Below are 14,969 nucleotides of genomic sequence, written 5' to 3'. Positions count from 1 at the left end.
GTAGAGGTGCAGAGAGCCAGGTGCTCAAACCTGTGTAATTAACAGATGGGAAAGATGATTTTCTGTCTTCCAGGGAAAGGAGAAGTATAACTGCCCGTGTGCCGCGCTTTGGTGCTCCTGGGTGAACTTAGCTATTTAAAAAAAAACAACCCGTTGCTATTGAGTCAATTCTGACTCCTAGTGACCCTATAGGACAGAGTAGAACTGCCTCATACGGTTTCCAAGGAGCAGCTGGTGGATTCGAACTGCCGACCTTTTGGTTAGCAGCCAAGCTCTTTACAACTATGCCACCAGGGTTTCCAACTTAGCTATGCAGACCACTTACTAAACCTATTGCCGTCAAGTCGATTCTGACTCATAGAGACCCTGTAGGACAGAGCAGAACTGCCCCATAGGGTTTCCAAAGAGCAGCTGGTGGATTCGAACTGCCAACCTTTTGGTTAGTAGTCGAGCTCTTAACCACTGTGCTACTAGGGCTCCAGAGCCCTTATTAAGGGGTGATACATTGCTTTGAAAAGGGCAAGCCCCCGAAATTCAGAGACCCTGCATTCCGAGTGCCAGCCGTGTGGTCTCTTGGGACATTGGGGGATCTTGAAGTCAAAATTCATCCCGGCGTGGGTGGTGGAGCCCGGGTGGCACCGGCCTCTCTGTGACTAGGCAGGAGCTTGGCCGCTTGTCTCCGCACCCCTCCTAGCCGGCCTTATGCCACACAACCTTTATTTTTCAGCAGTTTCCCTCTGTATCATGACGGTATCTTCAATCCTTCCCAAAGTTAGAGCTTTCGAAGCTGCATTGCCAGACTGGGCGGAGCTGCGGAGCGCAGTGCAACAAACTGCAATGCAGAGCCCCTTCAAATTCGGGTCAGCCTGGAGCTGGTCTCTGTTACGGACAGAATTGCGTCCCCAGAAATGTCTGTTGAAGTCCTGACCTCTGTACCTGTGATGAGAGCCTGTTTGGAAATAAGGTTTCCTCTTAGGCGTCCTTGGGTGGCACAGATGGTTAAGCACTTGGCTGCTAACTGAAAGGTTAGCAGTTTGAATCTACCCGGAAGCACCTCAGAAGAAAGGCCTGGTGATCTGCTTAAGAAAGCTGAGATGAACGCAGCTAGACCGCAGCTGGTTTGGTTTTTGTCACGTTAGTGAGGTCATACCAGAGTAGGATGGGTCCTAAACCCAATCTCTTCTGAGCAGTGTCTCATAAAAGCAAAAAAAGCAAACCCCTTGCCATCCAGTTGACTCTGACTCACAGCGACCCTGTAGGGCAGAGTAGAACTGCCCCATAGGGTTTCCGCGGAGCGGCTGGTGGATTCAAACCACCGACCTTTTAGTTAGCAGCTGAGCTCTTAACCACTGTGCCACCAGGGCCTGCTGTCTTATAAAGGGGAGTACAATGACAGAGATACAGACACACGGGGGAAGGTGCCTTGTGAGGACCCATCCACAAGCCCAGGAGCACTGGGAAACACCGGGAGGCGGGAAGCTGAAAGACACAAGAAGGGTCTTCTCCTGGAGCCAACACCCAGGGAGACCCTAGCCCTGCTGACCCCCTGAATTCTCCAGAAGTGTGAGAAAACAAAATTCTCTTAAGCCACCCGCTGGTGGTATCGTTATGGCGGCACTAGGAAAATATGACCAAAAACCAGCCTGTTGCCATTAAGTCGATTCCGACTCCTGGCGACAGAGTGGAACTGCCGCATAGGGTTTCCAGGCCTGTGATCTTCACGGAAGCAGACGGCCATGTCTTGCTCCCACGGAGCGGCTGGTGGATTTGGTTAGCAGCTGAGCAATTTAACTCCTGTGTCCCCAGGACTTCCCATCCCTTTGCGTCTTTTCTGGAAGCGGTTGAGTATAATCTTTCTCACTGGGCCCAGGCCTCCTCTTTAAAGGGTTTACAGTGCACCTTTTGCGCTACTGCTCAGATCAGAGGATTTCATGTCGTTATGCCATTTCATTCCCTACCCCTCCCTTCCCTTTGTGTTTTCCTCACAGTTACTGGTTCTCATCCCAGGGATGCAGATCTAGAAGGAACGGTGAGGATTTGAGGAACTGAGGCCAAGGAATGGAAGGGGCAGAAATGAGACACGAACACAGTGTCCGACTCCAAGTCCAATGCCCTTTCCGTGTTCTGCCATTTCTATTTTTGTTTACTGGTGACCTCTGTTTTCTTAGAGTTTAAATGTGGGTGTGATCTGACAAACAATTGTCTTATCACCAAACAAACAACCCAAACCTGTTGCCGTCGACTTGATTCTGAATCATAGTAACCCTGTAGGACAAAGTAGAACTGCCCCATAGCCACATCTTTTTCCCAAGGAGCCGCTGGTGGGTTCAAACCTCTGACCTTTCAGTTAGCAGCCAAGCACTTTAACCACTGCATCACCAGGGCTCCATGAAAGAAATTAAAGAAGACCTAAATAAATGCGGAGACATCTCATGATCATGGACTTGATATGTTTAGATGTCAGTACTGCCCAAAGTGATCTACACATTCAATGCAATCCCTATCATAATTCCAACAACACATTTTTACAGAAATGGAAAATATAATCCTCAAATTCATATGGAATTGCAACCTGTAAAACCAAACCCATTGCCATCTAGTTGAACCTGACTCATAGCGACCCTAGAGGACAGAGTAGAACTGCCCCACAGGGTTTCCAAGGCTATCAGTCTCTGTGGAAGAAGCCTACCACATCTGTTTCCCGAAGACCCACTGGTGGGTTCAAACTGCTGACCTTTTGGTTAGCAGCCAAGTGCTTACTTAACCGTTGTGCCACCTGGAGGGCTGTGGGGGTAGAAAGTGCTCAGGGTGTGGGCTCCAGCTGACTGGGGTATTAATCCTGTCTCTGCCACTTACTAGTTGTTACTTGAATTGCTAAAAAATTACTTAATCCCCACAGTCACAGGTTTTCTCAGGTATGACGATGATATGTTGTTGTTGTTAGGTGCTGTTGAGACAGTTCTGACTCATAGCGACTCCCTGTACCACACAAGGAAACACTGCCTGGTCCTGTGCCATCCTCACAATCATTGCTGTGTTAGAACCCATTGTTGGTTACAGCCACTGTGTCAGTCCATCCCACTGAAGGTCTTTCTCTTTTTCGCTGACCCCTCTACCTTACCAAGCATGATGTCCTTCTCCAGGGACTGGTGCCTCCTGATAACATGTCCACAAGTATGTGAGAAAAAGTCTCACCATCCTTGCTTCCAAGCAGCATTCTGGCTGTACTTCTTCCAAGAAAAGTTTGTTTGTTCTTGCCAACACCATAATTCGAAGGCATCAATTCTTCTTCAGTCTTCATTATTCATTGTCCAGCTTCTGCATGCATATTAGGCGACTGAAAATACCATGGCTTGGGTCAGGTGCACCTTAGTCCTCAAGGTGACATCTTTGTTTTTGAACACTTTAAAGAGGTCTTTTGCAGCACATTTGCCCAATGCAATATGTCATTTGATTGTTCGACTGCTGCTCCCATGGGCATTGATTGTGGATCCAAGTAAAATGAAATCCTCGACAACTTCAATATTTTCTTCATTTATCATGATGCTGCTTATCGGTCCAGTTTGTGAGGATTTTTGTTTTCTTTATGTTGAGGTGTAATCCATACTGAAGACTGTAGTCTTTGATCTTCATCAGTTAATGCTTCAAGTTCTCTTCATTTTCAGCAAACAATGTTGTGTCATCTGCATTTCGCAGGTTGTTAATGAGTCTTCCTCCAACCCTGATGCGGTTTTCTTCTGCATATAGTCCGGCTTCTCAGAGTATTTGCTCAGCATAGAGGTTGAATAAGTGTGGTGAAAGTATATAACCCTGACACACACCTTTCTTTACTTTAAGCCATGCAAAGTTTAAAGTTCGAACGACTGCCTCTTGGCCTATGTACAGGTTCCTCATGAGCACAATTAAGTGTTCTGGAATTCCCATTCTTTGCAGTGTTATCCATAATTTGTTATGATCCACACAGTTGAATGCCTTTGCATAGTCAATAAAACACAGCTAAACACTTTTCTGGTATTCTCTGCTTTCAGCCAAGATCCATCTGACATTAGTAATGATATCCCTTGTTCCACGTCCTCTTCTGAATCTGGCTTGAATTTCTGGCAGTTCTGTCAATGCAACTGCTTTTGAAAGACTTTCAGCAAAATTTTACTTGTGTGTGATATTAATGTTATTGTTAGATAATTTCCACATTCTGTTGAATCACCTTTCTTCAGAATGAACACAAATATGGTTCTCTTCCAGTCAGTTGGTCAGGCAGCTGTCTTCCAAATTTCTTGGCATAGATGAATGAGTACTTTCAGCGCTGCATCTGTTTGTTGAAACATCTCGATTGGTATTTCATCAATTCATGAAGCCTTGTTTTTCGCTAATTCCTTCAGTGTAGCTTGGACTTCTTCAATACTATTGGTTCTTGATCATATGCTACCTCCTGAAATGGCTGAATGTTGACCAATTCTCTTTGGCAGATTGACGATATAATGTGTGTTGTGGATTGAATTGTGTCCCCCAAAAATGTGTGTCATCTTGGCTAGGCCATGATTCCCAGTATTGTGTGGTTGTCCTCCATTTTGTGATCTGATATGATTATCCCATGTGCTATCAATCCTAACCTCTATGATGTTAATGAGGCAGGACTCAATCTACAGGATTAGGTTGTGTTTTGAGTCAATCTCTTTTGAGATATAAAAGAAAGACAGGAGCAGAAAGTTATGGGGAACTCATACCACCAAGAAAGCAGTGCCACGAGTAGAGCACATCCTTTGGACCTGGGGTCCCTGTGCTGAGAAGCTCCTCGACCAGGGGAAGATTGATGACAAGGACCTTCCCCTAGAACCAACACAGAAAGAAAGGCTTCCCCTGGAGCTGGCGCCCTGAATTCAGACTTCTAGCCTCCTAGACTGTGAGAGAATAAATTTCTGTTTGTTAAAACCATTCACTTGTGGTATTTCTGTTACAGCAGCACTGGATAACTAAGACAGTGAGCTACAAAGTATTATTGTGAGAGGCGGAGATGATGTCAACGTACATATATAACCCATAGACGGCAGTCCTCGGCACACAGCAGGCCCTCAGTGAATATTGTTACTCTTGTAGTATTAGATGCTTTTATAGACCACGGTGTAGATGCAGGCAGAGTAAGAAGCTGATCACATGGCCGGCCCCATGTGCCTACCTGCCCAGATTATCTCTTTCATTTGCTCTTGGTGGTGACGGCCTGAAGTTCTCATTATGGCAGTCAGACCTCAGAGGGTGGGAGACAGAGTGAGGGAGGGAACCAGAGCACAGCTTGTTCCCCTTCTGCAGATCCCCCCATTTCCAAGAGGAGCTGGTCGTGCCAGTGGGCCATCAGAACAAGCGCTGGGGGTGTGGGTGGGACAGGGAGAAGGCGGGCGCTGCTGGGTACGTTTTTCTCCCTTTACAGTTCTTCTGTACAATTTTCGGTTCAGTCCTGAATCAAGCACCGCAGAAGCCAAAGGACTGGTGGGACAAACAAATCTACACAATGGATTTTTCCCCTCAAGGTAAAGGAAGCCAAGAGGTCCTGGTGCCGGGCACTGTGCCCCACTGGCCCCCTTGGGGGCCCCCTAGGCATGAAGCTGCTGTCCCCGTCTTGAGGAAAGGAGCTCAGGAAGTTAAATATCTCATGGCAGGTCCCACAGTTGGCAGCTTGGGAATCTGACCTGACTTCAATGCCCGGTTCCGTTTGTTGCACTGTTTGTTCCCTGACAAAGGTGGCAGGGACGGATTACCCAATACGCAAGCTACGCACCGGCTTAATTGTGTTTTCCTACTAACCTGTAGTGCACGATCCCACCCACGTGAAATCTGAAACCCATGTGAAATTCTGCACTACCATTACTAGGTGAGGGAACCTTGGTGGTGCAGTGGTTAAGAGCTTGGCTGCTAACCAAAAGGTCGGCAGTTCAAATTCACCAGCTGCTCCTTGGAAACCCTATGGGGCAGTTCTACTCTGTCCTATAGGGTTGCTATGAGTTGGAATCCACTCGATGGCAACAGGTTTGGGTTTTTTTTTATTAGTAGGTAAACACAATTAAGCCCGTGTGTACTTGCTTACTGTAAACTGGTGTGTACCTTGCTTACTGGTTAATCCTTCCTTGAAAGGTGTGTTGGGTTGCTTAGGCTTCTAACCAGCAGACACCAATTGTCCCGAGAGAAGTTGGACAGTCCCTTCCTTTTATTCCCCAATCCATTTCTTTTTTCCACTTAAAAAATTAACGGAGGCCAAGAAAGCAGTCTCTTTCGTTGATAATTTCTAGGTCATGGGCTGTGGACATCTGGCGTTAAGTAGGCAGCGTGGGTCCAGGCCCGCTCCCCATCGAGGCAGCTGGCAGGCCTGTGAAATGGCCATTTTTATCTCCACGATGTACAAGTATGTCTCCAGGGGCACTTTCAGGCCTCCTCATTCTGTCTCACCCTCTGATGGCCTCCACAGCTTGTTGGCCAGTGTCTCTGTGGGGCGGGGACAGTGGGAGCCAGTAGCTGAGGGCGACTCCTCATGGTGAGTGGGCAGTGTGGGAGACCCCAGCACAGACACTTCTCAGTCTGAACACAGGAATTCCTCTTCCAACAGTCCTGCAGATAAAACTGACTCTTGTTAGTGGAGAAGTAGGGATGAATCAGCTCAGGGCAAGAGCAGGGTCGCCACCCCACAGAGAAGCTGGACCCTCTCCCATTTAGGAGCTAGTGGCCATTGCAGAAATGAGTTTATGCCATAGCAAGGCCCCCATCTTCCAAGCCTGTCTCTACCCCAAGGCTGCCCTTTGCTCTTGAACCTGGGCTCAGGAAGGGAGGCAGAACTTCCTTGAGTCACCCCTACCGCTGGACTTTTCAGAGAGTCAGCCTGCAGGTAGGGAGGCGGTGTCGGGGAGTTGCTGGGGGTGTACTTCAAGCTAGAGAGGATGATGAGCCTTCTCCGTACCCCTCCTGGGTGGCTTTGCAGCTCCAGCCTCTTATGTTTAACTTGCCTGCGCTCCATCCTTCAAAAAAACGATTGATCAAAAACATCAGTGTGTGCAACTTAAAATGTCACTTAGGTTCCTGGACTAAATGGTACGTGGTAGTGACCCCAGGGTTTTGAGGATTCAGAGGTAATGTATGCAAAGTGCCTCGGTGGCACCTGACATGTCGTCGGGGCTCCATCAGGTGGGAGCTGTTTTTTGGAACTCAGCACAGGTTTTGGAGGAAATCTGTAGATTTGGGCTTGAATCTTTGCTAATTAAACTGATGGTGTAATTTGGGGCAAGTGGACCTCTTTATGCGAAATATCCTTTTTCGTAAAACGGGACACACCATACCTCCCTCACAGTTGTTAGTTGCTGTCCAGTGGACTCTGACTCATGGCGACCCCGTGTGCAGAGCAGAGCTGCTCCATAGGGCTTCCAAGGCTGTGACCTTTCAGAAGCAGATCACCAGGCCTGTCTCCCAAGATGCCCCTGGGTGGGTTCAGACCACCAATATTTTGGCTAGTAGTCCAGCGCTTAACCATTTGCAGAGGCAGATATAATACACCCTGTGAATGCGTAGAGCGGGGTCTGGGGCACGGAAAGCACTTCACAGAATAGTTCCCTTCCATCTGCACTTCCACCAGCTAAAAGATTGTGCTGTTTTAAGGCAGCTGAATTTGGTGGCCAAATAACCAGAAAGCGGTTCCTTCCCTCTCTTCACCACTGGGCACCAGGTCTCCGCTCTCTACAATAGCTTACAGATAGGTTTAGTTTGGCAACTTTCTCTGAGCCTCTCATTGTTGAGCTCTCAGGAGGTGAGCTGGCCATTACTCCTTTTTCTGACACGCCATTTTCTTGGGTTTGGTCTGCTGCCTCCAGCTCTTCCTTCACGTCAACTTTACCCTTTCGTTCCATGTCTAGAATGTCATGGAATGCATTTTCAAAATTTATTTTCTTTACTACCACGGACTATTTTGAATAGTTTTTCTCTCCTTGAACTCATTCAAAATTTCCCAAATGGCAGGGATTCTCTTAACTCCTTCTCTGGCCCAGGGCACGATATAAAAGTAACCTGAGTGTACCCGTGCCACGTACTGCCTTAAGCAGGTTCACGTGGAGTAGCGAGTTTCTCTGAACACCACTGTGAAGTGTAGGTGCTTTGCTTCATCTTACCCTGAGGCCCTGAGAGTTGAGGAAATGTGCTCGCGGTGTCCTCATCAACTTGTTTTTGTCCAGTAGTTTGCAGGTTAAATGCAGCCTCCCAGGAGTTGCGGTGTTTCTTAGCGTACCCTCTGCCCTCTTAGTTGGAATGGTATTTCCTCCAGCTCAAGGTGCATTCTGCACTGAGGGGGTGCTGGAAGTCATTTTATGAAGTGGTTGGGAGGCAGAAGCGATTCTAATCTCAAGGCGTCCTGTCTCTGGAAAATATGGGACGCTGTTAGTGGGACATTTAACTTTCTGGGCAGGTTATTCCTGGCACTAAGAAACTAGACCAAAAAATCTCTCTCATGCAGTACGCGAGGAACCATGAAGGACAGAGCTTGAAATTTCAAGGTTTAGGTCTAATGATCTGATTCAAGACTAGGACATTGAGACACATTATGCTTTGGCAAGATCGTGGGCTCCTTTGCATAAACAGCTATTGAGGTTATGAAATATTAGTTTGTATTTTGTTTATGTTTTATGGTCTACATTTTTTAATCCAATTATGTACTGAGGCTGTGATCTTATTTTTCTCATTTATTTTAGGAGCCCTGGCGGCGCAGTGGTTAAGAGCTCAGCTACTAACCAAAAGGTCGGCAGTTCAAATCCACCAGGCTCTCCTTGGAAACCCGATGGGGCAGTTCTGCTCTGTCGTATAGAGTCCCGACGAGTTGGAACTGACTCAGTGGCAATGGGTTTATTTTTACGTTTTATTTTAGGTCTAAGAGCCGAAACTCTTTTTCCGTTTAATACTGGGCAGTTGACTCTGAAGTGTGACCCACACACATACACCAAACCTAAACATATGTTGCTTTAACAGAAATAACACAAGTGAGTGGCTTTAAAGGACAGAAACTGATCTTCTCACGGGTTACCAGCACCCGTGGCCATCAACTTGATTCCGACCTGTGGCAACCCCACGTGTGCAGAACTGTGCTCCACAGGGTTTTCAGGACTGTGACCTTCTAGAAGCAGATCACCAGGCCTTTTTTCCAAGGTGCCTCTGGGTAGGCAGGTTTGAATCACCGACCTCTTGGTTTAGTGGTCAAGCGCTTAACCATCTCTGGCGCCCAGGGACTCCTCTGACAGCTTGGGAGGCTGGTGGTCCCAATTCAGGGTGCCAGAGCTAGGGGAAGGCTCTCTGCTGGCTCCGGAGGAAGACCCTTGTCTCAGCTCCTGCAGCCCTGACTTTTCTCGTTTCCTTGGTGGTCTACGTGGGGCATCTCTCTTCCCCGTGTTTGCGCTTGCCTCTGTGTCTAATCTGCTCTTTTTATAACTCAGAAGCATATACAGGACCCACCCTACACTATATGGCCTCATTAACATAACAAAGAATACCCTGTTCTCACCCAGTATTACATCCCCAAGTATAAACCGAAACCAAACCCGCAGCCGTCGAGACGATTCGGACTCATGGTGATCCTGTAAGACAGGGTAGAAATGCCCCATAGGGTTTCCTTCCAAGGAGCAGCTGGTGGATTCGAACTGCCGACCTTTTGGTTAGCACCGAACGCAACCACTGTGCCAGCAAGGCTCCACTTTACTAATGGGCCAGGACTAATTTATTAATATCTCACCAGTTGGAAACAGTACAATTCATTTCTCCACAAACAACTGCAATTAAATATATTTCAGCATTAAAAGTGAAATATTCAAGAGATAAACCAAAAAAACCCAAACCCATTGCCATCTATAAGGCAGAGCACTCTCCCTGTAGGGTTTCCAAGGAGCCGCTGGTGGATTCGAACTGCCGACCTTTTTGTTAGCAGCCAAGCTCCTAACCACTGTGCCACCAGGGCTCCTCCACAGGTATAGGGGTTAGGATTCCAACACATCCTTTTTTTGGTGGGGGAGAGGGCACAGTTCAGTTCATAACGGAAATCAAGCAGGGATGTTCAACACCGTGACACACCGTGATCACCTTGTTGGGAGTGCGGACTGGGGTCTGGAATCCGTTGTTGTTCCAACAAGCATCTCAGAGACTTGCTGTGCTGGACAGCTTTCCAGCCCTGGTCTCACGGCCTCTCGCCCCACCTTTTGGCGCCAGCTGTTGCTGGGTCAGCTGTGTGCAGGTGTAGCCCGACAGTACCTTGCACTGGGTGCACCTGGCTTCTCTGCTACCACCACCTGGAATGGCAGCAGGTGCCTGCTCATCTGAAGTGTGAGCGTCAGCACACTTGGGGCAACCCCTGACCACTGGGAACAGGACCTAGTGGAGAAATACTTTCTTCCCCACACCTACCCTAGTGGCACAGTGGTTAAGAGCTCAGCTGCTAACCGAAAGGTTGGCAGTTTGAATCCACCGGCTGCTCCTTGGAAACCCTGTGGGGCAGTTCTATTTTGTCCTATAAGGTTGCTATCAGTCGGAATGGATTCGACAGAAATGGGTTTTGAGTCCCCATTCCGGTTCCCTAAATCACTTCCCCAAATAAACTTCCTGTGCCAAAGTCCTTGTCCAAATCTGCTTTTGGGGGATGCAAGCCAAGACAGTTGCTAATCTATTTTAAACATAATTGAAAGGTAGGATACTTAACTCATTATATGGACTTTTTTTAGGAAATAATGTAATATGAGTTTGAATTTTAATGGGTAAAAATAAATTTGGTGAGTTGGATTTCAAGAGAAATCAAAGGCAGAAACATGTCTTAAGGACTGTTTCTTTGCAGTACTGAGATTTGCTTTTGAAGGAGTTATGTTGGAACGAGGTGAATTTCTTTGGAAGTACATTTGTGAAGTACACACCATCCAAATTCTGATCAGTGATGCTTGTGGTGTTTTCTGTAAACATTAATGACTGATAACACAAACGCAGCTCTCTAAGACATGAATGGCCATACAAATCAACAGACTTGGGTTCGGGTCAAGAGACTTGAAGTCAAGTCCACTGGAACTCAAAACAACAGCCTCAGAATCTGTACAAAGTACTTGGCCCATGGATGAGGTGTCAGCTAGAGGCAGGTATCATGGAATTGTGTCCCCCAAAAATATGTGTCTCAATTTGGCTAGGCCATGATTCCCAGTATTGTGCGATTGTCCACCATTTTGTCTTCTGATGTGATTTTCCTAAGTGTTGTAAATCCTATCTCTCTGATGTTAATGAGATGGATTAGTGGCAGCTGTATTGATGAGATCTACAAGATTAGATTGTGTCTTAAGCCAATCTCTTTTGAAATATAAAAGAAATGAGCAGAGAGACAGGGGGACCTCACACCAGCAAGGAAGCAGCACTGGGAGCAGAGTGAGTCCTTTGGACCCGGGGTTCCTGCATGGAGAAGCTCCTAGACCAGAGGAAGACCGATGACTAGGACCTACCCCCAGAGCCGACAGAGAGAGAGCCTTCCCCTGGAGCTGGTGCCCTGGATTTGGACTTGTAGCCTACTAGACTATGAAAGAATAAACTTCTGTTTGTTGAAACCATCCACTTGTCATATTTCTGTTATAGCAGCCCCAGATAACTAAGACAGCAGGTGTAACCGAAATTGGAGCAGAAGTGAGTTTGGCATCAGAGAAAAGGACCCCATCCAAAGTATAGCAGCATGGTACTGAGCTTTACCCGTAGCTCACGAGCCCAGGTGCAGTGCCTGGTGTTCATCTGAGCAGATTTTGTGCTCTACACGAGACAATTAAAGCAGTCAACAAGTTGGGGTTTAAAAAGGTTCAAAACCAAGTTTTATTTTGTCGCAGTTACACAAGGATAGAGTGGTCATAAAAATATAACTCGCAAAAAAAAAAAAAAAAAATGGAGGGTAAAATCTTCAGCATAACTTGGGGCAGTAGAAAAATCACTGCTGACTTTACAAAGTTTATTTTCAAGTAGCACTGCTGGCAACGGACTAGCTTTCAAGATTGCCATTTCTATGTGAGTTCTGCCAAATCCTATGCTCTGTCACGATGGGATGGGAAGAATGATAGGTAGTGTGTGAAGATCAGGTACTTTTTAAAAATAAGGAGCCCACTTGGCCCTCCTGAGGGGTGAGGATAATTCCATAGAGAGTGGACTGCCTTTGGGAGAAGATAGGGCTGTTATAATGTTGGCTAGCAAAAAGGGCGAGACCCGTCTGTCCACAGGAGACCCCAGGAGCCCAATGGGTGTTAGGCTGTCCGGGGCTGTGAGTTTCCATGGCTGCTGTCTTGTTTTGTACCACTCCATTAAAATACGGCGAGCTGCCTGTGCCGCTGGAGAGAACAATGACTATATAGGTCAACAGTGACTAGCGAGCTACATTAGTGGTGTGGTAACCTAGGGTGGGAGTGCTGTGACTGGGAGAGCTTGACCTGTTAATAGTTACCTATCCTGAAGGGTTAGAGTGTCACGAAGAGGCAGGGCTTCATTCTGGAGTCCAGTTAGAGCGGCCGGAGCCTGTTAGAGGAGCAAAGTGGCTACTGGCGTAAGTGCTGGCGCTGAGTTCCTTTGGTAGAGTTTACTGTTGGTTTTTTATATTTTTAAAGAAAGAAACGAATCAATTTTGGGGTCAGCGTCTGAGGTATTAAGTTAAGACTAAGCACCAAAATGGACCTTGCCAACCCACACGCCGACGTAGCAGAAAAGCACCCTGGTGTGTCTTCCTCCTCCGGCCGACGCATTACAGGTTCTTCATGCACACCTGGCAGCGGCTGATGTGCGTCCGGATGAGGCCGGCTTTGAGGGTGTCGGCGGACGGGGAGCCCTGGAAGCTCTGCTCGGGGATGGTGGTGAGCCAGAAGCTGTACTTGTTGGCATAGTAGTGACAGGTACCGCGGCCCCCGTTGCACTCGATGAAAGGTGTGGCCCGGAAGTCCTCCAGACAGCTGCCCGGGGACACCAGTGACTGCCCGCCACCTTCGTCCCCCGCCGCCGTGTGCTGGGGAGAGCGGAGGAGACACAGAGCAGGTGTGTAAGCACAAGCAACTGCAGACCCCCGAAGGGGTCCATTTACCATCTGCTTTTTGTTTTTTTTTTAACTGAAAAATCTCGACCATCTAGCTATGTCAGTAAAGAACCATCTACAAACAGACCAAAGGTATAAGATTATCATCTGCTTTTTTTTTAATTGAACAAATCACGAACATCTATCTGTCAATAAAGAGCCACCTGCAAACAAACCAAAGGTACCATTATCGTCTGCTTTTTTTTTTTAATTGAACAAATCATGAACATCTATCTATGTCAATAAAGACCCACCTGCAAACAAACCTAAGGTATCCGATAATCATCTACTTCTTTTTTCTTTCTTACTGAACAGATCATGAACATCTATCTACGTTAGCGCAGAGCCACCTGTACCATGGTATTTATGGCACAGTGTTCAGAAACGGGGGTTTGGCTGAATCCATCACGGTACGTGTTCAGAAGTAGAAGAACCCAGGGTATCACTGCGCTGATGTTTACTGACAGAGATGTTCACGGTGTGTCATTAAGTGAAAACAACAGCATCGACAAAAGCAGATTATAATCAGCAGATAGAGTTAACTACATTTTGGCAAAAAAAAAAAAAAAAAAAGCTGTCTACCCACTCATATATTCATAGAAAAAAATCTGGTAGGATTGATACCAAAATGTAAATCATTTTTTTTTTAAAGAAAAAAGAAATTGACCGTGTGTCAGCATCTGAGGTGATCAGTTAAAAATAAGCACCTTCATGCCCTCCTGTGTGAATGTTTATGAATAGGTAATGAAGTATGAGTGGTTTTAAATTATTTTTAAAACCGCTCTTCGCTGATTTTCTACAAGGAACATGTATTACTTATTTAAATAATTTTGTTTTTCAATCAGAGGGTTATTAAATAATCCACTTGAGGTAACTGAAAGTCTCACTCAGCTGTAGGCTAAGAGGCTGGGTGAGGTGCCCGAGGGAAGACAGCAACCCAGAATCAAGAGGAGCAATTATTATGCCACCTCTTTTTTTTGGGGTGAGGAGGGCGCATTTTACTAAACAATTCTTTCACGTTTGTTGCTGTTGCTAGGTGCCCTCGAGTCGACTTCCGACTTATAGCGGCCCCATGTGGCAGAGCAGAACTGCCCTATAGGGTTTTTTAGGCTGTAATCTTTACGGGAGCAGATAGCCAGGTCTTTCTCCCATGGAGTGACTGGTAGGTTTAAACCACCACCATTTTGGTTAGCAGCCAAGTGCTTAACCATTGCACCGCCAAGGCTCCCCTGTCCCTTTTTTGGCCATTTCAAAATTTGACTTCCTTTCGATTTCATAAAGCTTTGTAGGGATGGCAGTCCTGTCCACCTTGTGGGGCTCTGAGCTCGGCCCCTCGACACACACCCCTTTCCCCTGGCTTGGGACCAACAGCAGCTAATGTCTTGTAAGAAGTGACCCTGAGCACCTTCACATCAGTGTGGGCCTCAGAGTAGCCTGAATCATAAAAGGAGAAATGGAAACAGTGGCTGGCTGCTCATAATCGCCACAGACCAGTTTGGAGAGAGGTCACTTTGTGTGGGTGGCAGCTCCTGCTGGCTGTCGGCCACCTGTCCGCCTCCAGGAGCTCGGCCCTGTGTGCGCGGCACAGCCTGGCTCTCCTGGGGACTGGAGAAAGCTCACCCCATGAGGCCACTCACACTAGTGGAGAGAGAGAATGAGCAAGGAAAAGGGGGGCCTCGAACTCCTGCCTTGGGCTCCTGAGCAGCCATGTCCTCTCCTCTCCAAAGTCAGCTCTTGTCCTGCTATGATGCCAGCACTTTCTGAGTTCTAAAATTCACAGCCTACCCTTAAAGAGTGGATCAAAGGGCATCTGATGCACCTGTGAGACACATAACAGCCTTCTGTGGGTTTGGGTCTTTGTCTCCTAACCAGGCCAACAGAGGCATATTTAGAG

At 47.1% G+C, this 14,969-nt stretch overlaps 1 protein-coding gene across 1 annotated transcript in view; it reads right to left on the bottom strand.

Annotated features, from left to right (window-relative positions):
- Positions 1–12,751: 12,751 nt before the first annotated feature.
- Positions 12,752–14,969, bottom strand: part of COL4A2 (collagen type IV alpha 2 chain) — a 177,841-nt gene continuing 175,623 nt past the window's right edge. The window contains exon 46 of the mRNA XM_004382955.1: positions 12,752–13,009. Within this exon, the coding sequence (XP_004383012.1) occupies positions 12,752–13,009 (258 nt within the window). The remainder of the gene's footprint in view (positions 13,010–14,969) is intronic.

This window comes from Trichechus manatus, unplaced genomic scaffold (genome assembly GCF_000243295.1).
Source record: "Trichechus manatus latirostris isolate Lorelei unplaced genomic scaffold, TriManLat1.0 scaffold00102, whole genome shotgun sequence".
Taxonomy (NCBI): domain Eukaryota; kingdom Metazoa; phylum Chordata; class Mammalia; order Sirenia; family Trichechidae; genus Trichechus; species Trichechus manatus.
This window is presented reverse-complemented; position numbering and strand designations above follow the sequence as displayed.